At 40.9% G+C, this 23474-nt stretch overlaps 2 protein-coding genes across 3 annotated transcripts in view; one reads left to right on the top strand and one right to left on the bottom strand.

The window, feature by feature from the left end:
- cdkl5 (cyclin dependent kinase like 5) overlaps positions 1 to 7052 on the bottom strand; it is a 36968-nt gene extending 29916 nt beyond the window's left edge. The window contains exons 1-3 of the mRNA XM_084541026.1: positions 6524 to 7052; positions 3962 to 4321; positions 867 to 901 (exon numbers count right to left, since the gene is read on the bottom strand). Of these exons, the coding sequence (XP_084397152.1) occupies positions 867 to 901; positions 3962 to 3998 (72 nt within the window). The 5' untranslated portion in view covers positions 3999 to 4321; positions 6524 to 7052. The remainder of the gene's footprint in view (positions 1 to 866; positions 902 to 3961; positions 4322 to 6523) is intronic.
- Positions 7053 to 20750: 13698 nt separating this feature from the next.
- The window catches only part of scml2 (Scm polycomb group protein like 2), a 30541-nt gene continuing 27817 nt past the window's right edge, over positions 20751 to 23474 (top strand). For both annotated transcript variants that reach the window (XM_084541987.1, XM_084541986.1), the window contains exon 1: positions 20751 to 20820. The gene's annotated coding sequence lies outside the window, so the exon portion shown is untranslated. The remainder of the gene's footprint in view (positions 20821 to 23474) is intronic.

Raw genomic sequence — 23474 nt, 5'->3', positions numbered from 1 at the left:
ATATCCAAAAGGTTAGAGAGCCGCCCCGGTTAAGCCAAGCTAGCAGTTCATGTTCATCTATTGCATACCGCACAAGTAAATTGTCCCTGTTAATGTTTTGATAGCTATTTTTTGAACTCGCGATGGTGGAAGGAGGAGAGGCTGTCAACTTGGTTGCAGATCATCTTAGAAAGCCATTTTCATGGCAGACTTTGAAGGAAAAGCTGGATATTGTGAATAAAGGCCGCCAAACTAGCTAGCGAGCAAGCTAGCCGGACCCAGCCAGGAAAAAGGGTGTCCGCCGCTATCAGGGCAGCAACTATGAGCGCTACCCTTAGCTGACAAGCCCAGAGGAGAACTCTAAATTGTTTCTTAAGTTCTGGTGAGTAAAATGAATTATGTTTACATATTTTATGTATATTTTTGTCATTTTATTGGGTCGACATTGATGCTTCTGTTGGATCTGCTCGATTTGACTCACTGCAGTGAGTGAGAGGAGACTTTTTGACTTGACTTGTTGTTGGGTGTGAGTTTTTTGCTTTAGTAATGGCATTCATCTAGCTATATGAGACACCTGTCTACAGTGCAACGTCCTGTTTTATTGCATATCCGTATGATGTTGATGATTTCTAGAGCAGTGGCGTCATAACGATCGTATTAAGAAGTGTTTTGAATAAGGTTGAAAGGCACTGAAGGCCATTGAACGAAAATGCATGGCCCGCCACTGATGTTATGTTATCAGAAGCTTGATCAAATCAATCCGACTTTTTTTTACACTATGTTTAATTCCTCATCATCATTTGATTTTAATATCTCAGACTCTAGAAATGCAAACCAGAAATAACTTAGTACAGAGGACAGTTACGACACGAGAAATGCTGTCTTACCTTGTGCCTGCACTTAAGCACCACGCCATAGGCTCCTGGATGGAAGGAAAGATACAAAAGATCAATAAAAAGTGAGGCTGAGACATGTTGTTAAGTCTCAACATCTTAATTATGTTTCGGCCTGCAAACCTCCGTCAAGCAGGTTCATAAAAAACAAGTACAGTAGGTGAGAACCACCAGAGGAACAACGGTTAATAGGTGAGGCGGAGGCACACATACTCTCCCACACACTCAACACACACTTATACCTTTGACAAATAACACGCACACATTCACTCCCTGTTGCTTTCTGTCTTCCCAAAGACGGAAGACATGCGTCCATTTAACGAGACTTTGTTGACCATCGGTATTTCAGATGCCAGGCACGTGGCACTGCCCTTTAAGCAAGTCAGCCACACTTGCATTAATTCGAGTGAATTGCTTTCCACATCCAAATTGCAAAGTGTCTCACTGTGTACATGGTCTTTTGGGGCAATGCATTTGAGCCATTAGCACAACATGACCTAATATTTCAGCACTGTTTCAGAGATTTTTAGAGTGTGGGCCTTACGGAGAGTCACACACCTTTTCCTTAGTGCCTTCTAGCCATTCTACGATGTGAAACAATATCCATCATGAGGTACTTAAATTTAAAAATAAGATAAAACAACCGTTATTACTGGTAACTCTTTTCGCCACAAGCTTCGTGCAGCAGTGCTTATTGAAAAAAGTTCAAGAAAACGAATACATCATTTCTTTAAAGACGAAACAAACCTTCTGTGATAAACATTCATGCTGCTTCAGTGCTTCATTTGCAAGCTTTGCCTACATGCAGATCTTAAAACTGTTCCAGCATCATTTTTTTTAACGATTCACGGTAACAAAGGTGCGACAAATTTGGGAGTATGACTTTTAAACGTGAGAATGCAGTCAGTAGTTTATATCAGATCATTTTTTTGGGAGGATGTATGTGTCACTTCTGAATGAATTCAGCAGCTGTTGTGCAGTGATGCGTGTCTACAAAGTACAACGTGTTCAGAAGTTGCTACAGCTCTGATTCACAACAGCGCTTTCCTCCGTAGCTCCGTCAGTCGAGGCTCTCAGTCACACATATTACACGTGTCATTTACCGAAAAAACGGATTTACAGGCAAAAGTTTGAAATAAAAGTGAAATAACAGCGAAGAAACACTTTCACTTAAAGATTCAAATGTAAATTCCAAATTGGTAAAACTGACCGACCTCAGTTTAAGCTATTAGAACCAAATGGAAGACGCCACGAATATAAACTAAATCTACAAATGGCGGCTTTAAGATGAGTAGAAAACAAGGATTGTTCACTTAATTTCAGTGTTTTGCGAATCTAACTCTTGGATTAACGTATACTGAAAAGCACTGATGTAGATTATGGTTAGAGAGAATTATCAACAGTTCACTAAACCCTCAGTTTCTTGGTCACGCTGTCGCCTCACATTAAAGTGAAGTCATGGATGCATGTCCATCCAACTAAGCGCAGTCAGTTATAAATGCTGCTGCTGGCTACGAGATCTAACGGCTGCATGGTTTGATGCGTGTGTGGGATACTTGAGAGCCATTCGCGGCCCAACTTGAAATTTTATCCTCATTTATTGTGTGTTCTTACCAGGTATCAGTGTTATCACAGACATGCTCACGCACACAAAGGAGGCTTACGTCCTTGATCCCAGTATTTTAGAAATTTATCTTCGAGGTCGCACTACGACAGGATCAAAATCCTGGTTGGGAAATTATGAATTACTTACATTTTTGCTAAGTTTAATATATGTAAATATATGAAAGGGGTCTAAATACTGAATATAAATCTATAGGAAAGCTCTGTAACATCACAGATATCAGTTGCATGTACTGCACATATCCCCTGCCCCTCACATCCAAAACAAACCTATTATCCACTCAAGCTACATCTTTGTTGTTGCACTGATGTACGCACACAGCTTCACGACAGCTTGTAGGGTGACCTCTTTTATTATACGGTGTATATTGTAGTGACAGAAGAAGCAGACGGACCTCGAGTTTCACTAAGTGAAAATGCATTTATCTTTTTTTTTTTTTCTTTGCGTGACATGAATTAACACTGCATTGGTTCAAATGCTCTGGTAGAATAAGCACGAGATGTCAGTCACATCACGGCGCTCTAGACACAAAGAGAAATAAAGTTGGTGTTTTAAACCTCGTGCATGCATAATGTGAAGTATAACCAAAGCTTTAAGATGCAAAACGTGACGGATGCAGTTGGACATCCTGGTACATTTGGCATGCTGCATCTGACATACTATGGGACATACTCTTTATCCAACATGCTAAATAGTCTAGGAGTACGGCTAATGGAACGCAGCCTCAACACTTCTTGCAGACGAGAAAGTGCGTGGATCTTTGAGCTGTTGCAGGCTATTTTTTTTTTTTATGTGACACAAAATGCCTGAAAAAAAAAATAATTAGGGAATAAAAACAGTATCCGTTAGAGACGAGACACTCGGAGCAGCCGAGTGGTGTGACAGTGGGACTCTGCTATCGAGACAACGGGTGAAAGTGGAGGTTGTTGTGAGGTTGCATCAAGAGCAAATTAAAGCTGGAGCAAAAGCAGGAAACAAGGAGGCTTCTCACTAAAATGTGATAAGGTTTAAGGAACCTGTCTAATCAGATAAAGGACTTGTTTTCTCTGCACTTAGGATAAATAAATGCACTGAAAACCAATTTAAAACACGTGGCTAACAAATGCCTAAACCTCTGTTCTTCCTTGTAAGGAGAGTCAACAAAGGTTACACACTACTCCTTAAATATTTCTCTCTCTCTATTTTCTCTGGCTTGCAAACCTCTATTAAAAAAAACTTTAAATTCTTTCTCTGTATCCTAAATGCTAAGCTCCTCAGAAGGGGGAATGTAGGACATACAGTACAAGATCTGACAATGTAAAACAGCTGTGCAATGTAAAACACCCAAAGTCCCTTGAAACGAATCCACTGGCTGTGACATCTGTGTCCCGAGGGACCCAGATCCCCAGGAGTAGTTTTGTACCTACAGTCCTTGATTTTTTTTTTTACAAACATGCAGTAAAATCAGCTGTTTAAAACCACCCACCTTCTCCCACAATGCCAAGGACTTCAAACTTATTCATCACATCACCGAGGGTGGGGGCTCCTCCAGCAGGTGAAATGAGCTGCTCGGGTTTTAGTGAGGAGACTCCCGCCTCGCCCGGCGGCTGACAGAGTGAACTGCAGACTCCAGGAGATACATGGCGAACGTCTGGCCGCGCCCCATCTTCACTCCTCTTCCACGACAGCTCCTCTCCTCCTCACTCTCTGGCTCTCTTCCAGACTTTTTGTTTTTTTTTGTAATGTCACTTTCTTTTGTGGATCTGACTTAGTTTTTATTTTTCAGTTGCCTCTTTATTCCATGTCTTGGTGTCTGTCTTGTATCGAAAACTCCACGCGGGTGCACCTGGAAGACCGGAGACAGAAATAGATGTGTTAAATGCGTTGTCAAACAGCCACTCCGAGGTCCAATCTCCCACCATTCCTTGCACAGGCACAAGCATGCAGGTGGTGTTTTTGACAGAGAAGATGACTAACTGGGACGTGTAGCTGCACAGAAAGGCATGACTTCCAAACGCACTTTATCCCTTCTATTCCAATCAGCCGCACATTCAACCTGGAGTATCCTGCAGGGGTGACAATCTGGAATGAACAAATAATGACTAGCAGCAAGCTACGCCTGCTCTGCACCGGTGTCCTTCTTCACTATTTTTGTCCTAAACTAAAACATGTCAACGAAAACTAGATGACGTCCCCAGAAGTTCCCCAGAGGATGAATCCTACTGCTCCTCTAGTGGCACAGTTTCAGTGAGGTTTTTGGATATGTATTTAAATGCTTCAATAGAACTGTTGTAAATTTTGGTATTAGATTTTGTTGGTGCAAAGAGCTTGTGTCGTAATACCCCTGACTTTACCCACCATCAGCAGGTTCGAGATTTCAGATGACACTGAAGCATGATATATCCAGAAAAGTTTGGTCTGACTTTTCCTCTGATGCCATTAGATAGATAGATAGATAGATAGATAGATACTTTATTTATAAAGTAAGATAAATTCATTTGCAACTTTATGATCAAATATCTACAAAAGTAGTGACCTCAGTCATCTCCAGATGTACTTTCTGTTTCTGCTAGCCAACACGTGAACTAGTTGGGGAGTATTGTGAACGTTACAACTGCTTAGCATAAGCGTGTTAGCATGTCAGACATAAGAAGGAACGCAGTACGTCCTGACAGCACGCCGGCAATGCATTCCGAGAATTACCGGAAGATGAAATGTGGTACTCAAACGTATGTGCGCTACAAGATGATTTGAGGTAACTTTGGCGACCATAAGATTGTCCAATACTTAGTTTACCTTTTGGTTTATCATAAGAACATGGTCAACTTTTCATGTACCCACTGTATGACTACCTAAACATCTCTGCTTCCGCCACAGTCAAGATGTCACACTCAGCTTTTCGAAATGTGTGTCAACTTATTGTTTTGTCCAACTCTGATTCTTCCTCTTTTCAAACATTTAACTTTTACTTTTCCAAGTTTTCCAGTTTCCAAAACAATATCATACATTTACATGCAATTACGTTTGTGTATTGTTTCAGGGATAGTGGAAAAAAAGGCTCATAATAACTGAAGGCTTAGACTTCCGCCTGTCGCGCATCCAAAAAAACTGTTTATTAAATGCCTCCTTTGTTACGTGAACGTTTTTGGACTGGAACCACCTAAGCTTCTCGCGGTATCAGTCCAACTTCATTTGTATAACACTTGATTTATTCAGCAGTGCAAAAACACTTTAATGTTGATTTGGCTCATGTGCCTGTGTGGGCGTTTTCCTATGCAGTGTACGCTCCACAAAGCTAAGTCTTTCCAGGGGAAGAGGTAAGGTGGATGCTGAGGGCCATCCATGGCTAGTCATTTAGGGGTATGGTGCTTCCACTGGGGGAGTAATGAGAACTACACTGCATCTTAATAGACAAATATACCCCAAAAAGCCTGCAGCTGGAGCATGCATTAGGTCATACTCAAGGAAATGTGTTCCTGAAATGGGAACACCACAGAGTGGGTATTTATTGATAAGCAGCTGCCTCTCTTTGCAGCCAAATTGAAAAAAAAAAAAAAAAAAAACATCATGAAAATAGTGATGGAATGGACGGAAGCGTTAAACGCCTGTTGGTGAGAAAACCTTGGGAGTGAATGAGTTTAGGACTGTGGATTTAAAAGGCATGCGCGTGCGTCCGCGTGCACGGGAGTAAGTGTGTTTGAGTGTGTGTATATGAGGTGAGAGGGAGGGAGAGAGAGAGAGAAGGGATAGTAATGTTGCTCTCTCTGCACCGAAACTGCGTCTCTCTCTAGTCGCTGCGTTGCGGAGCGCACCACCATTCCATCGCTGTCCACGCGTTTCTCAGCCTACACAGCAACCAGTGCATACATTATAATGTAGTTCACGGACCGTGTTCACGACAGTGTTGCACAACCACAAATCCACAAATAGCGTTTGGGCGCACAAACCCACGGTTGAGACACAACATCACACACGCGAAAAACATGAAAACATATGCGGCGAAAAGCCATCGCTGAGCGCTCACCGTCAAGCCAAAACCAGAATTTACCTGCAGATGTGATGTGTCGCCTGCGCGAGGTGAGAAAGCTCAATCAGTGAAGCACGGAGCATCATGCCCATGAAAATGATGATGTGGGAAGACGAAGACACATCATGTGGAGCGACGGTGGGGGAAAACCCGGGGCCTGTGCGTCGTGACACGATCAAATATCCTACTCACTCAGTCTCTGGACGGGGACGAGACCGAATCCGCAGGCACAGCGCCGATGACAGGGTGTCAATGTACCGTCAACAGTTCTTCGGAGGCTCCGTGCTCATAGCCTCGGCATCAGCTGGTTATAGCAGCAAAAATCGTCATTCCTCTGAGCGACGCTGCAGACAGCCAATAGAAACGCGGACGTCTGCGCGTTCCAGCAGTGGCTTCACATCCACTGTGAGATGTGATGAAATAAAACTTCAGAAATGGAATCCGGCCCAGAATGTGTCCAATATGAAATCTGCTCGATGGTAATCACCAGGTTTTAAACAGTCAGATCCGGATGGTGCTGTTGCATCCCACCCCCCTCCCTTTGGTCAACCCATGTTGTGTCACTGATTAAAAATCTTCCTGCAGCTCTCTCTCTCTCTCTCTCTCTCTCTCTCTCTCTCTCTCTCTCTCACCTACACCTCCCCTCTATGACTACTGCACTAATTGGCAAAATCAGTGTGAATTCACTGGATTCACAGACGCTGCGTCGCTCTGTTTCGTAATGAACAGGTGTTGTGGGATTTTGCACTAAATACCGCGGCCACGGAGAGCCTGTGCACCCCACCACCTTCTCCCACCCAGAAGCCATGTGGTCTGCATTTGACCTCCACTCCATCCTTTTAGGTCACTGTGCTCACTGTAACTTTGCAGGCAGTGAAACGAAGGAATGAATCATTATCACAATATGTTTTTATAATTTTTCATTTTTTCCAAGCAGGTGTGATTTAGAGCAGCTTTACTGACAAGAAATCTGAATGCACTTGGGGAAGGTGGACGGTTATTTGTGGGGTAAAAAGTGATGAAAAATAAATAAACCAGCCATGCATCATAATCTGTAAAGTGGTTTAAAGTGTTTAAATTTTTAATAACTCCCATTTAAATGCAGTGAAAAATGCAAGGCATGTAGAAATGCTGGTGTTATTTTAAGGGTTGTGATCAAAACAATACTCACTTTATACTGTTAGATAGTTTGAAAATGTGTGGATTTAAAATCTAAAATCATATGAAGTATACCTTTTAGGAAAATGTAAGAACAGAGGTACACTGAAAAAAGGAGACTGGCTCACTCTTGGATTTATGTAAGCATCTTGTGTGTATTTAACATAACTGCCTCATGTTTCAAAGTTAAATATAACTATATCATGTAGAAACTACATAATACGCAAAGAGGGTACATAAATGTGTTCAGATCATGTTGAGATGAAGTGAGTCAATAAAGTACTATGTTAATTATCGTGATAACTGACGCGATCTCGTCTCACGCGCTTTGCATTGTTGGTAGAAGACGTCAACCGTCACTTCACCAACGGACTCGTCGCGGGACGGTACACCTACGCCACGCCATTGTTTTGGTCGGTAAGTCTAGATTCTCTTATTAAATATTGTCGAAATCTCAGCCCAATGTAGTTTCATGTCTTGAGAGTCACCATGTAGGCCTAACGTTAACGTGTAGTGAGCTTATTTGCTCGTGCTATTTTATCACCATGTTTCACTTGAATTTTTTTTTTGAGCGGGAATGCGTGGAAATGCGCCATTAGTGACATTTAGCCACCAAGCAGCCTCTGCTAATGTCATCAGCGTGAGCAGAGGCATGTACTGCGAAGGAGGCTCAACATGGCCAGGCTTTGTGTTCACCTTCCAGCTAAAAAAAAACTCAAGTCCCGGCCCGGGTTAACACGGTACTCCGAAGCTGGTTATCAACTTAGTTTGATAAGTCCGGCTCTCAGCTTTATGGTCTGTGCGCGTTGAGCTAAGCATAAGTTACCATGGTGATCTAGCCGAGTTAAAAGAGAGCCACCTTTGTAGTACAGGAGCGCCTGGCTTTAAACTCAACATACCTCGCTAATAGTGGTGCAACGGATCACAAAACTCTCGGATCGGATCGTTCCTCGGATCAAGACTCACGGATCGGATCATTTTTCGGATCAGCAAAAAGCCAAAAAAAAAAAAAAAAAAAAAATAGTTGACAGGGAAGCCAAAATGCTCCCATACAGGGGATTTAAGTTAAGGTGACCAGATTTCTGAAATGAAATCCGGGGACATTTCAAACTCGGAGATAAAAAAAAAAAGAATTATGTGTTATCAGGATGAAATGTAGAAACTGGGACAGTTACCGTTTCCTAAAAGTAATAAAAGGAATGAAGTGATAGTTATAGTAGTAATAGCAGGGGTTGCATTAACTGAAGATTTTCTTAAAACCATGACAGAAAAATCTGATGGTCATCAGTCATTTTGACAGATTGCACTTCACACACCTGACCACTTGGTGGCGACTGACCTTATTAATTGGCTCTTGTCTCTAATCGCGGTTTTCATTCCAAACATCATGGAACTTTTTGTGAGTGCAGGATTTCCTGGTACACCGATTACACTGATGCACACATCAGAGCTCGCCTAACCATATACATATTTACAATATATATGCGGCTAACGGCTACCAAAATGAAGGAATCGGATGAAAACGATTGACATACTACCTGATGGAAGCCTCGACACACAACGAAAAAGTCTAGCGGGTAACAGAATAATAAAACGGGCTGAACCACCTGGAACTGATCGCGACCGGCTACGGTAATAACTGTTGTTCTAGTATCCGCGCACCATGCTAACTCGTGCTTGCTACCTGGCTACCGTAATAACTTGTTATAGTCTACACGCAATTTTATTTCTCATTCATTAAAAGCTAAATCGGGGACATTTCCGGGGACAGCTTTAGCCAGGGACAGGGACACCAAAACGGGGACTGTCCCCGGAAATCGGGGACGTCTGGTCCAGCGCTATGGAGTGAGAGAGTTATGACACTCCCATAGACTTCCGTTGTAAAAAATGGCGGAGCTTTTAACCACCTACTTCCGGATTTGAAAAGCGGATTAGTTCCAAACACTGTCATGTGGGCGTCGGACCCCATTCACTTACATTGCTGCGCATTGAATTTTTCCAGAGTTAAGTTGCTGAAATATCGACCTCTTTTGAATTGTCAACTGTCTATATTGTATCAGAGGCACTTTGCGATGCTTATACTGGTCTTCATTTGTATATGCACAGCGTAATTATTTATATTTTATCTTGGTTGTTTCAACCAATTTTCTAGCATTGCCTGCTAGCTAATTAGCTAGCGCGACTTCCCCTGCTGTGAAGGTAGTTCGGTGATGAATCGCTACCACCTTTATAGCAACTTTTATTTAATTGAATTTTGGGATATACTAACTTTTCATTGTGTTACGTGTTGGCTGTACTTAATTTGTCGTACTGTTCCTGTTCCATGTTTACGTGGCTAGTGTACAGTTTACCCAGCGCTACTTGCTGATGCTTGATGAGATGCTAATAGATTGCTATCCCATGCCATGAGCTCGTAATCAGGGTATGTCAAGGCATTGTCGTGACTCGTGATTTGAGCGAAGGTTATTTAATTAGGAATGACGACGATTTTAGGACTGGCGAGTTTGAGTGGTAAACGCTGAGGTTCCCCATCTCAGATAACAAAGTCTTAACATGATCATGTTTCACGTTGTGGTCCTGGGGTGGCCACTCATCAGAAGAAGTGAGCTATAGCTTCTAGGTGAATTCTGAACGGACCGCTATGGCAGACCTCTGTACGTTATTACGAAGGTAAGCTAATAGCTGAATCGGAATTTATAAGCAAAATCACGGAAATCAATAGCCTAATACAGACCAGTTGTGCTCAAATGAATATCATGAGACGTCTACCATCACATGAATGATATGGAAAAGTTAAGTTACAGCATCTAAAGCCGGTGTTATTAACCATGCAACAAGAACGCTAAGCGTTTCCCCCAAAAAATGTAGCCTAAAACTTATGTAAGTTATAATATAAGTTTTTCGTTGTCACCCTGCCTCTCCAAATGCAGAACTGACATTAACAAAAATGCAATAATGTAATAACAGGTGAAAAAGTACTTGGGTGTGTGTTTTATTTTATATTTACCGTTCAATAATGCAATCGCTGCTGTCTGTCCCATAGAAGAACATGACAGCCAGCGTATGTTTGGAACTAATGGGGTTTACATGAACCACGTGACAGGCATAGCGGCGACATCAAAGAGTGTCGTAACTCTCTCACTCCATAGCGCTGGTCTGGTCACCCTAATTTAAGTGTCGCGGGGCGTTCAAGCTCCTCCTTTCCTACGCTCGCCATGTCTGCTCTCCTCCTACTTTCTCCACTGGCCGCAAGCTGTATGCGGACGGAGCACAACTGTTTTTTTCCCCCCTGAAATCAATCCGCGGATCACGTGTGTCCCGAACCGATGACGTCGATCCGAACGGATCACGGATCAATGATGATCCGTTGTACCACTACTCGCTAACCCACTAAACTGGCTTCGCAGTACAGGCCTCAGATGGAGAGGCCATTCAAAAACAATACATTAACTGGTGTGCGTCTATTCACATATGTTACTTAGCCTAATGGAGCTACAAACTGCTAGCTTTGCACAGCCAGTCCAGTTTTTGAACTAAAGTTAGTTTATGCTTGGCCTGAGAATGGGCTTTCTGTTCCCCTCAAAGAAGGCATTAATCATGATTATTTGATATTTTACATTGTTTATTTTTTGTTTTTTTATGTGTTTAAGTTTATGCAGTTTACATCTAATGTATGTTTATTGAAATACAGTTTTGTAATGCCTAGATTTCCCCCCCTCCTTTTGCTGCAGAGACACAAACTCAAGTCGGCATATCACCTGGAGTCAGCTGGTGGATCGTGGGCTCAAGTTTTTGTGGTGAGACCGGGATGTAATTGCTCTTTTAGTTACAGTAATGCATTATAGATTTAAATGAATTGCTCGGCACATGCACACACTGCCCACCTAAATCTGTGCAATCTAACACTACAACTTTTGTCATAGGTTCAACTTTTACCTGTAAATATTGTCAGACAGGTGGTTAAGTTTAGCTGGTGAGGTCTACTTGAGTGGACTATTTTATTTTTCTGAGCATTTCAGATATTTTTTCCATGTATCAGAACAGATAGGGCAAAATCAGAAAAATGTTCTATACCCCATCACACTAGAACTATTAATTGTAAGTATAGCTATCATTTATCTAACCTTTTGCGTCTGTTGATGAGAAACCCGATGCTGAACAAGCAGTGTCTGTTCCTGCACTCCGGAGGCGTGGCCCCAGAGAGAAGTCTGAGGAAAACGGCTTGGGACTTTTGTCTGTGTATTTTTAAAATGTGGCCTGCTACCTACCTTACCTTTTAATCCTTTTTTGTTTCCACTTTCACAGTGAATGGTGATAAAAGTGTTCCAGTGACACAGAGTGAATGTGGAAATGCAAGACCTGCCCTTCGGTGTTTCCAAGTAGGTCCCATATTCTGAAACACTATCGAGTCAGACATAGACATTATATTGGGAATAACAATCGTATTCCATGTGTCCATGCAAGTTGCCCATGCACTTTTAGAACATGGAATGCACTATTAATTCATTTGAATAGATGTCATGTTATTAAAACTAGCTGTCATCAGTCAGAGAAATGTACATTTAGTTGCCATTCGTGTCCTTGTAAGGATCTTGTGTCTGAGAGGGATTACTGGACTCACGTTAATGCACATTTAAAGAAAAATGAGGTTGTAACGTGTATGTTCTTGGATTGCACATTTCAAACAAACATCTTAGGATCTTTTAAATCCCACAAGAGCAGAAAACACAGGTCTTTTTCATCAAAAGATTTTAAACCAGGAATTGTAGTATCAGCCACCCCTGCTTCCCCAGAATCTGCATCAGATACGCCTGACGATGACATTAGTGAGGATGCTCAACCTGGTAGTAGTACTGGTGCTCTAAATGAGCTCCCAGATGTAATCGAGCACAGTTTGGCAGCAGCTTTGTTAAAATTAGAGCATTTTTCCCATGTACCAAGCAGAGCAATCAATGACTTTTTGGTTGAACTTCACCACTTAACCGACTGTCTCTCAAAATCTCATGCTGAAGGTGTTATAGTGGACATTTTTCAGAGGCACAAGCTTCAACTTGACAAAGCTGTCATCGATGAACTCACTTCCTCACTGTGCTCAGCAAATCCCCTTAATAAGGCCATAAAGAAGGATGGACCTTTGAGTTCCACATATCAACGGAAACAATATTATCAGTCAAAATTTAATGTTGTTGAGCCGATAGAATATATTTTGGATGCAAAAGAGAAAAAAACATTCCAGTATGTCCCCATCCTAAAATCGCTGCAAGTGCTGCTGAGTAGGAAGGATGTTGTGGACAAGATAGTTAGCAATCACAAAACACAAAGGGAGACAGAGATTGGGGGAAAAAATGTGTACAGGTCTTATAAGGATGGTCTGCATTTTAAGGGAAATAGTTTGTTGTCAGGGGAAGATCTAAGTTTATCCATAACTTTGTATGCTGATGACTTTGAGGTCTGTAACCCTTTGGGCACCTCCCGCAAAACCCACAAACTTTGTGCTGTGTATTGGGTGCTGAGTAACCTTCCCCCAGGGTCTCAATCTAGTTTGTCCTCAATTTTCCTCGCCATTTTGTGTAAAACGGACAATGTAAAGTCATTTGGTTATGACAAGGTTTTAGAGCCCCTCATACGCGACCTGAGGTCTTTGGAAGTCGATGGTATTTTTGTCCCACAACTGAACAAAACTCTGAGGGGTACAGTGCAGACTATTGCTGCTGACAATTTAGGAGCACATGGAATAGCAGGTTTTGTGGAGAGCTTTGCAGGCCCCTATTTTTGTCGTTTTTGTACAGCATCAGCTTCAGATGTTCAGTCACATGAGGTAAGGTCAGGAACTTTCAGCCTCAGAACAAAGGAAACGCATGAAACCCATGTCAGAGCAGCGCTAGATAGTGGCAGTAGCTTTTTTGGAGTTAAAAGAGCTTGTCCTTTTACTGGAGCGCTGTCTCATTTTCATGTTGTCAGTGGCTACCCACCAGACATTGCTCACGATCTTCTTGAAGGCATTGTGCCTGTTGAAATAGCACATTGCCTCACATTACTGATATCAAAGAAATATATCACCTTGGATGATATAAACAGTTCCATTCTGCATTTCCCATATCAGTGGACAGACAAAACTAATAAGCCTCATACTTTGCCACAAAATCTTTCAAGCAGGAAAACCATAGGGGGCAATGCCCATGAGAATTGGAGCTTGTTAAGATTGCTTCCATTTCTAATTGGCCCAAAGATTCCTGAACATGAGCCAGTATGGCAGGTCTTGTTGGATCTAAAACAGATTGTTGAGCTTGTGGTCGCCCCAGTTCACAGTGACGAGTCTATTGCTTACCTTGAGAGCAAAATCTCAGATCATCGACAAAGGTATCAAGAGTGGTTTCCTAACAAAAAATTGCTGCCAAAACACCACTACTTAGAACATTATCCCCGCCTGATTCAGCTTTTGGGGCCTCTCGTTGGACTTTGGACCATTCGGTTCGAAGCTAAGCATAGCTTCTTCAAAAAAGTCATCAAACACACCAGTTGCTTTAAAAATGTGCCTCTGTCTCTGGCTGTGAAACATCAGATTATGATTGGTTATCACTTGTCATCTCCAAATATTGATAAACCAGTGCTGGATGTATCAGATGTATCCACTGTCCCATTAGATGTTTTGAAGGAAGAGCTAGCCCATGCTTTAAAACAGAGAGATCCTGATGTATCTGAAATAAACCTGGCAAAAAACGTTTGGAGCAAGGGAATAAACTACAGACCAGGTATGATAGTGGCATATGGTTCTGAGGGTGGCTTGCCTGAATTTGGGGAAATTCATCAGGTGTGCATTTTGCATCAGAGGCTATTTTTTGTGTTGAAACTATTGTGTGGATGGTATTGCGAGCATTATGGAGCCTTTCAGCTGACTCCATCTCCAGCACGAGAACTTGCTCTTGTGGAAATCTCTGAACTGGTTGATGAGTATCCTCTGGCTGCCTATGTTGTTGGAGGTGTGCGGATGGTGACCTTGAAGAGATCAATCTGTGTGTTCTGGTAAGATAATGTAAAAATCATTGTGCTTACAGTTGCAGTCTTTAAAAGGAGGCTCAGGGTTCCCATGGACTAATAATAATAATAATAATAATAATAAAAAAATATATATGTATTATATGTTCCCTATGTTTGTTCCCTATGATCACTAACAAGATCTCTCCTTTTTTGTTTGATTTATTTCATTTAATTTGATCTTTTTTTTTTCCCAATCATAGTAAATCAAGAAAATTGAATACATATTATGGGAATGATATGGAAAATTTTGAAAACTTAATGTATGGAAACCCTGGAGAGCACACTTTTTCATTTCTGTTTTGAGCGTGTAGCACACTTCATCACTCCTCTGGTATTGTCCTGTGCTCTCCTCAGCTTCTCAATGTTATGTATCAGAGTGATATGTTTGTTGTACTCTGTGTTTTACCTTTGATGGTGGTGGGATTGGCACTCATGGCTGTGATGAAAGGAATGGTAGGGCTGTGTTGGCATGGGGAATCTTGGACACACTCATACTTTTGACAAGTTGATGTTGGCATGTTGCATTTTTTTCCCAAAGTTAAATTGTCAGATTTTTAAAATTATTATGTTTTAATAGTAAAAGATTAGATTTGGTGATTAACAATACCTCTTGTTATAAAACAGATTCTAATTACATTTTCTTATTCTTTCCTAACAGAAAGTGATGTGAGACCATGACAACTCAAGCTATTCTAAGAGTTATCCTCGGACCAGACAGCAGTCAGAGAGTCATGTTTTCTACTGGTCTGCCTTCAACTGTGGCTGAACTAGAGAATAACATAAAGACTCAGTGTAAAATAAAAGAACCCTTCCGACTGCAGTTCATGGATACGCTTTTCGGCAACGAGTTTATGAACTTAACTTCAGTTGAGGAAATTCAAGACAAAGCGACACTCAAAGTTATATACACATCCACAGACCAAAGTGAAACCAGTTTCTCCTTTTCATCAACCAGTGCTGCCGATGACACCTCATCCTGTTCTGGTGACAGCACTGTGATTCTTTCAAGTCCAGAGTCGACGTCATCACGGGCTTCATGGCCAGATTTGTTCTTTGTTCCCCGTTTCACATACGATGCAGAAATTAAGCTTGAGAAGGCCCACGTAGCTTTCAAGGAAAATGGGATGCTGCTGATCCCTGATCCAAAGCTGAAGTCCGACATCTTAGAGGGCTTGATCCAGGAGGTAGTCAAGCACACAGTCTATCTCACAGACAGTAAGTTTGACGAAGTTGCAGAGGCACTCATCCTGAAGCATCCATGTTTAAAAGAAAAAGGCTCACCCACTGGCTACGAGGGGTGGAAGATGAGCCTCAAATACAAGTTGTCAAACTACCGCACACATCTCCGGAAAGTAGGATGTCCTGAAGTATGCGTGAATTCTTTGAAATATAAACCAGCTGAAAAACGTTCCCCTGCTTATGATGTTAAGAAACCAAGGAGGGGGGAAGTGGAATACTGCCCCTCTTTTCCACTTGGAGAATGTGCCCAGTCCCTGGAGAAGATGAGGGTCGAACTCCTTTCAGATGTCAAGAAGCGCAACAACAGAGAGACAATTAGGGCTAAAATGGACAGAACATTTGCTTTAAGAAGACAAGAAGTCATTTGTGAAGCTCCATTGATCAGCAATGTACAAGAGAGATGGCCAGCTCTTTTTGATGCAATGGAGGTAATATAAAAAATGATACCCTGACTAGTTTTGTCATGGATGTGTTCATGTGGTAAAAGTAATCCTCGACTTCTTTAGCATGTGTTTCCAGGTATTCCATAGCAGAGCCCAGACGGTTAACCATGCACATTGCATACCATGATATGGCGGGCAGGTGTAGTTTTGATGTTAGAAATGTCTAAAATCTGTTGGCTGTGCCGTTATTTAAAAATAATTTTATGTTGTTTCAGATAAACATGGAGTTCAAGAGGATCACCACGATGCCTTTACAATCCAGATTTCTGTCGCAGCTTGACCTTCTCTCCGACAGTCTGCTGGGAGTGTTTGCAAAGCGATCAGGGGAGCAGGGCAAAAAGCTGAAAGACATAGCTGCCATGATGCCTGTAAGAACTTTTAACTCTAAATTGTTTAACTATAAAGTGTATATATGCATTGCATTAGGTCAGTAAAAGATGTATATGTATTCATTGCAAAACTCAACTCCCTTTACCTGTGAGTACTGATTTCACTGAATGGAACCAGTCATGTTTATCATGCATTCACTGTCCCATTGTGAGAGATGTGTCTTTTTTTTATATAATCTCTGGAGATGATATATACACAAGTCTGGTACACATGCGTAGTTTTAGTGTTGTTTTGTAGATACTTTCTTTGATCACTTTCTTCTGTGCTTCTGAAAATTTGAGTTCAAATATCTCTATTTTCTTTGCTATAATTCTTAAGGAAGACATTGATGCCCGAAGGGAGTCCCTCATTAAAGGACTCTGCATCTACCTGAATGAGAATCCTGATGTCTTGGTGCAGGAGTATGCGGTGAGTGTTTTGTGAGTAGGTTGTGGCTTTGCTACATTTGAAACCGTGAGATTAAAACAAATGGTCTAAATAGTCCACTTATTTTCCATAGCCCCCATTATGAATATGAAAAACCACCTACTTTGACCCCTCTGCCACAGAGCGAAAAAATATAAATGATATAATTTATCCATGACAACAACTTCCAGAAAAAATGAGGATGAGAAATCAATCTTTACCTTAGTTTGTAAAGCTTGAAGGCTCCTCTTCATTTGATCTGGAAGTTTTCAAGTCTGTTTGTTTGTTTCTCTCAGAAATTGACCATCAGTGGCAGTCTGGCAGGGCATTATTTGGCTGTAGTAATCTCCTATGCTGCTTACATGAGTTCCAATAAACTATAGCATCAGAATTGCTAAATCTGATCTTTTTTTTTGTTTGTTTTTTTGTTTATTTTCAGGACATGACTGAAGCCACTGCACTGAGTGCCATCGAGCAAACAACAGTGGGAATCTACATCACCAGAGAGACGCCAGGCAATGACTTTCCTGATGTTGGCATCATCATCGAGGGTGTGGTGGTTCTGCAAGATCTGGATAATGTGGCCCTTGCCACAGGCTTGCTGTTTGGACTTTTTTACTCTTTGAATATGAAGTACCCATCACAGCTCCGCTTCACTTTCGAAGTGATTCAAAAGGTCATAATGGAGTTGGACGCGACTCAGCTTTCAAGGAAAGCCCAAAACTTAAAGTCAAAACTGCTCCAGTAAGGAGAGCCCACTGTTGTTGTGCACGTGAGGCGATTAGCTTCAGGTCGGAGGACATCGAAAGCTCACACTTGATGTCCTGCATTTTGCAAGTTTTCCAGGTGAACAATCAGCAAGCCAAAACAAATCACGGCATCCATTGTTAAGTCCACTAACAAAAAAAAGAAGTGTCAGTCAGTTGATACTGCTCCTTCACCAAGTGTTTATTCCTTTACTGCCACGTGGATGGGGCCAGTTTTTCCCCTCTTCCTCTCCTCAATAATTACTCTGGCAGCATTCTTCAATTGTTTGTATTTTCTATACAGGTGAAGAGATCAGCGACATCAGGGCTGCGTGAAACATGTTTCACTTTCGATTCAGTTGGATTTATTTTTTTTTTTCGTGTACAGGCCTTACCTGTGAAACCAAAGATGTGTTTATGTTAGATGGTTTTAAGATAGTGTGTAATTTACAGTATGAAACCTTAACCTTGTGTAGATTATTTCAAGTTCAACTGCTGTTCTAATTCCTACAAAGTATTGCATTAGCTATTGACACAGTTCCATAATTGTATGTGCAGGGTGAATTCTTGGCCTGAGTGAAGGCAGTTTTTAAATATTTACCTGCTTGTGACACTTACACTAAAATTCAAAGTTTAAGTACGTTTATGACACGGGTATTTATGTTATTGCACTTTTTGTTTTTGGATGAGGTCAGTGTTGGAATTTTTTATACTCGCTGTATTGCTGTTTAGCTATTGAATAAAGGTTTTGACAGGCAGCTGTTCATTTGTATTTTCAATTGGGGTAAAATTTGGTAATGTTAATTTTTAGGAAAGTTAATAGAAAGGTATTATTATTATTAATTAGACATTTAAAAAACATTGCTGGAATGGCAATGGTAACTTAAGTTTTTGCATTTCAAATCAGTTCTATAGTTACATCAAATTGTTTATAGTTAGAATTGTTATTTGAATTCATTTTGACAATAGAGGCCTTGAACATAATGTTTGTATTTTCTTTGAAGATGGTTGCCTGTAAACTTTTTCAAAAGAAAATGTCTAATTTTAATTCTAAGTCGATAAAAACACTGAAAAACTGACATTACTTGTTCACTGTTCTGTATTACAGTAGGACAGTAATGTCAGCTCAATTCTTTACCTACTGTCACTGCAGTGAAATTAGACATTTTATTTTGAAAAGTTACCAGTGGTTACAGGCAACCATCTTTAGAGAACAATACAAAAAATTGTGTAATAATACTAACATTAAATAACGTAGTATTTAAGTGACCAAATAGTATTGGACTAAAAGTTATTGAATAGTGTTGAAATAAAATGCTAAAATTGCAAAGAATTAAAATGTCCAAATCACTTTAGTATAACACATTTGAATCACATTGTATCAACACAAAATACACAGGTTTATTGAACATGAATAACTTGTGTTGATTTAACCCAATTGTTTAAATTGCTGTCAAAGTAAAACATCTGTGTGCAACCAATGTCCACTATTGAATTAAGTTAATCCAACACGTTCTTTTTTTCAGTGTAATGTCCTCCGGTATTCAGTGGAGAAGAAGCATATGAAATTAATATTAGATGTTGGGACATATCCTGACTCAGTGTCGCTGTGGGTTATCGTCAGATAAGATGAGACTCTACAGTCAGGTAGCAGTCACAGAGCGGAGTTGTGCCCATGAAATGTGAAGTGCTCGGTCAAAAATCAAATCAAAACCGGCATCGCCCAGATTTCATGCTGCACGAAAATGGTTTGACTATCTATCTAGCGTTGGAGAGTTGGAAGAAAATAATTTCACGCAGTGTCTGTGACAGTTTCTCTGCATTAAAGGCCCTCTTCATTTTAAGGCTATGTGGAGTTTGTGACTTATATTTTATTTCTAATATCAGCAGTTGTGTTAAGTAGCTAAACTCAAACACTGGACACATTTGAGGTAATCACACTTTACTTGAGCATATTGCAATATACCTTTTACTCAAAAACATATGAGAATACTGGATTCTTCACGGATTAAGATGTTACACACAAACAAACAACGATCTTAACATTGAATAAGATCAACTTGACTGATTCCAGGGGGCTTTATTTCATTTATTGACTGTTTTTATGAGTTTATTTGACAGGGCCATTGCTCACTGATGAAAATAAGCTTGAAAACAATAAAAAGACCATTAGAAATATACACAAAATATCACACATTAGCCTATAAAAAAAACACCACAGCTGTTGTAAATTCTCTAAAATCCATGAACATTTCATAAATTGCATATAAACTGTGCAGCAGAATACAAAGCAGTTGAAATGAACTCCATCAGCTGATTAGAGGACATGTCAACGAGACCATGTTATAATAGTAATATCAGTCATTCTAATTTAATTATAATAGACTTTTTTCAGCAGGATTTTATATGCTCTGCTAGTAGCAGGCTCGATTTACAGGGATAAAAATAGGATTTCGTTACTTTTCAGCATTATTTATAATAATCCTGGTTATAATCCAACAAAATGTTCCTTAAATGCGCGGATATATTTAATTTACTATTCATTCACCATCGTTTTCTTCATCCCCAGCATAAATCTAGCCTTTCACTAACATGCAATCATCTTCCTCTTTTTGCAAACCAGGAAGCTTTAAAACACATAATTCGTTTCCACGTGACCTGGCGTTTATTATCCACCCCCAACATTAACCAGTATGTCTTAATAAAACGACTAATTAATGATTCCCCTCCTCTATTACCTCTTTTTTTTTTTCTTTTTTTTTTTTCTTGTAACCTCCAGTGGAAAAATATGAATTAGAGCACTGCGTGGTGGACATGCGCGGAGCTGCAGCGAATATGGCGGCTTGCATCCGATAGAAAGTGAGGAATCTCTCATCAAAATATCCTGTTCAGACGGTCGGTACGTGGCTCATGTCTCATTTTTACTCTGGTGCGCTGCGAAATGACGGCTTTCTGTCTTTCTGTTCGTTTTCCGGGCTGCGATCGAGAGCTTTCCTGCTCTCCGTCCACGCTGCGATAGATAGCAGAGCGTGTTTATACTGTATTCTGTGCGGACAGACGTTTAGGGGAGGTGGGGAGGCTCGGTTGCACACATCGGCTACGTTGAGCTCTTGCAGATTTCCCCTTCGCTTTCCGTTTTGCTGGGCTCCGCCAGGTGAGATCGCGCTGCAGCGGGACGTTTTAAGCACGATCCTGCAGCCCCACGGTATCACGGGCATACAAATATAACGCTAGCAGGGTCTTTAGCCCGTGCGTAACGAGTCCCGCCCACCAAATGTGACCATAACCCAAATGAAAATGCGTCACAGACTTTTCTCCACATTTTATTTCCTCTCATTCAGCCTCTGATCTGCCAGCCTGCAAATGCCAAAGACTATAAAGCATTTCAGGTTTATCATTAATCAAACACGCTGCTTGGTTCCACTCTTAAGGTTTGCCGTGGCTCATCTCCGGGTGTCAGGTGTGCTGAGGGAACAGTGCGCATGAAAAAATACTGAAAAGTTGCTGGGTATGAACCGATATCTTTAAGTTGTCGGTGACGCCCTGCAGCGGCTCACGCCCTCTCGGCAGCAGTAACGTGATCCTTTCACTCCCCTGTCTCCAAACTACATCCTGCCCGACAGAAAGAGACGGCACCGTGCAGGCCGGGCCCAGGAGATGCTTCTCTGCCCTGGTTGTCAAAACCGATCTCGTTGTTGTCGAATTATATCGCAGGGATTCGGTTAACAGTAAACCCACACTCCCTTCAAATCACTGCCAACCTCTGAAAAAGTCTCTGATTTGCGAGCCTGATGCTCCAGACTTGACAATATATCGGCTAAGATTTAAGTGTGATTCTAGTGTGCCAGATGGGTTTCCTCTGGTCCATGTCATTGTGATAATATCTTTTGCCGTTTTTCAACCAAGAAAGTAAAATAAAAACATAGATTAAACGGAGGAATCTGATCAATTCTGCAATTTTATTGATTATTCTGTCAATTCGTTTCCTTGATTAGCTGATGATTTTCTTTGAAGTAAATTAAGATTGGATGATTATCGTTAATACACTAATTGTGAATGGCTGCATTCATATGCTGCTCCTCTTTGTCTTTTGTGAAACCATCTGAATATCTTTTCAATTTGCTGGTCATGCAGAACATCTCCCAGCATTTTCTGACCCAGTAGATTAACATAAGGAAAATGATTTTCATTTTAAATAACGGCGGTTGGATGTAACAGTTAGTTTGAACTCATAGCTCGAAGAGTCAGAAAACAATTAAAAGCTTTTATTTCGCCGTGTGTTCTTAGTGATTGCCTCTCGTCTCTGATCCAGAATTAAACTTTGATGAGAAGGATGTAGCTCAAAATAATTTAGTGACCACTGAGGAAGTCAACTTTTTCCTTCTGCTTATTTTAACTGTTTTATATGTACAGACACGTCCACTGAAATGATATTGCTGCGTGCCCGGGGGCTGTTAATTCTGATAAATTAAAGTGTGTCAACATTGGATTAGATTAGATTAGATTCAGCTTTGCATATAGTACAGTTGCATACACAATGCGGTTTGGCAGCTAACCAGAAGTGCAAATAGCAAATTAACATCATCAAAATCATCAGTCGGTGCTGAAACGCGTTAAATATTTGGCAACAGAATATTAATCGACGAGAATATTGAAATCAGTCGTCATATTTTAAAGTTTTTATCAGTCAAACACCAAACGTTCTGGTTGCAGCTTCTTAACTGCGATGATTTATCTCCTGTTGTTTTTTTTTTTAGGATTTAATCTTTACTTTTAGCTTTAAAAACTTGTTTTCCCCAAATTTTTTGAGATTTTGCAGACTCAGATAAGTGATTATTTTAAGGATTTGACAGAAGTAATGAATCAAATGTGATTTACAGCCGTACACAACCTGTTACATCTTTTGTGCACCAAATTATACTAAAGTAATGCAGCATCTGTGTGAGCATCCGTTCTTAAAAACATAACCTAATCCCGTCCAAATGTTGAAATTTTGCGTAAAGTTGAATTAAAGTTGAGTAAAGTTTATACTCCTACTAACGACTGCTTCTCCTGTCAGTGAGAGTTACAGCTTTTCCTGCAACCAGGGCCATATTTTTTCTGATCCCCTCATTGTTCAGGTTCGCGAACATTACTCTAATCCCACATCAGTGGCCGTCTTAGTGGAAATGGAGGTTGTAAAAATTAAGTGCTTCCTGGTCTGCGGGGCACTTTTGTCTGACCCTCTTGAGCGGAGAGAGCAGCGCAAACACGGAAAACCAGTCTGGAGCTGAGCGAGGAGCAGAGCTGGAATCCTTTTCATGTCGGCCAGCAGACGTCCCACATCCACACGTCTTAATGGCTTTTTATGGCAGCTTGGAATGTTTATGGCTTCTTCTAACTCAATGGGATTCATTGCAGAGACAGAAGGGTCTTCAGAGGGAGGGACAGGCACAATACATTGCAGATGCTAGGGCTTTGAATCGCAAGGAGAGAGGACACTGTGCTACTGCAGAGATTTTGACTTCTCATTTGTGGATTTACTTTGGAATATTTTCCCCTTGCAATGCTGTG

This window comes from Chelon labrosus (genome assembly GCF_963514085.1).
Source record: "Chelon labrosus genome assembly, chromosome: 3".
Lineage (NCBI taxonomy): Eukaryota > Metazoa > Chordata > Actinopteri > Mugiliformes > Mugilidae > Chelon > Chelon labrosus.
Note: the sequence above shows the minus strand (reverse complement) of the source record. Positions and strands in the feature narration are given on the sequence as shown.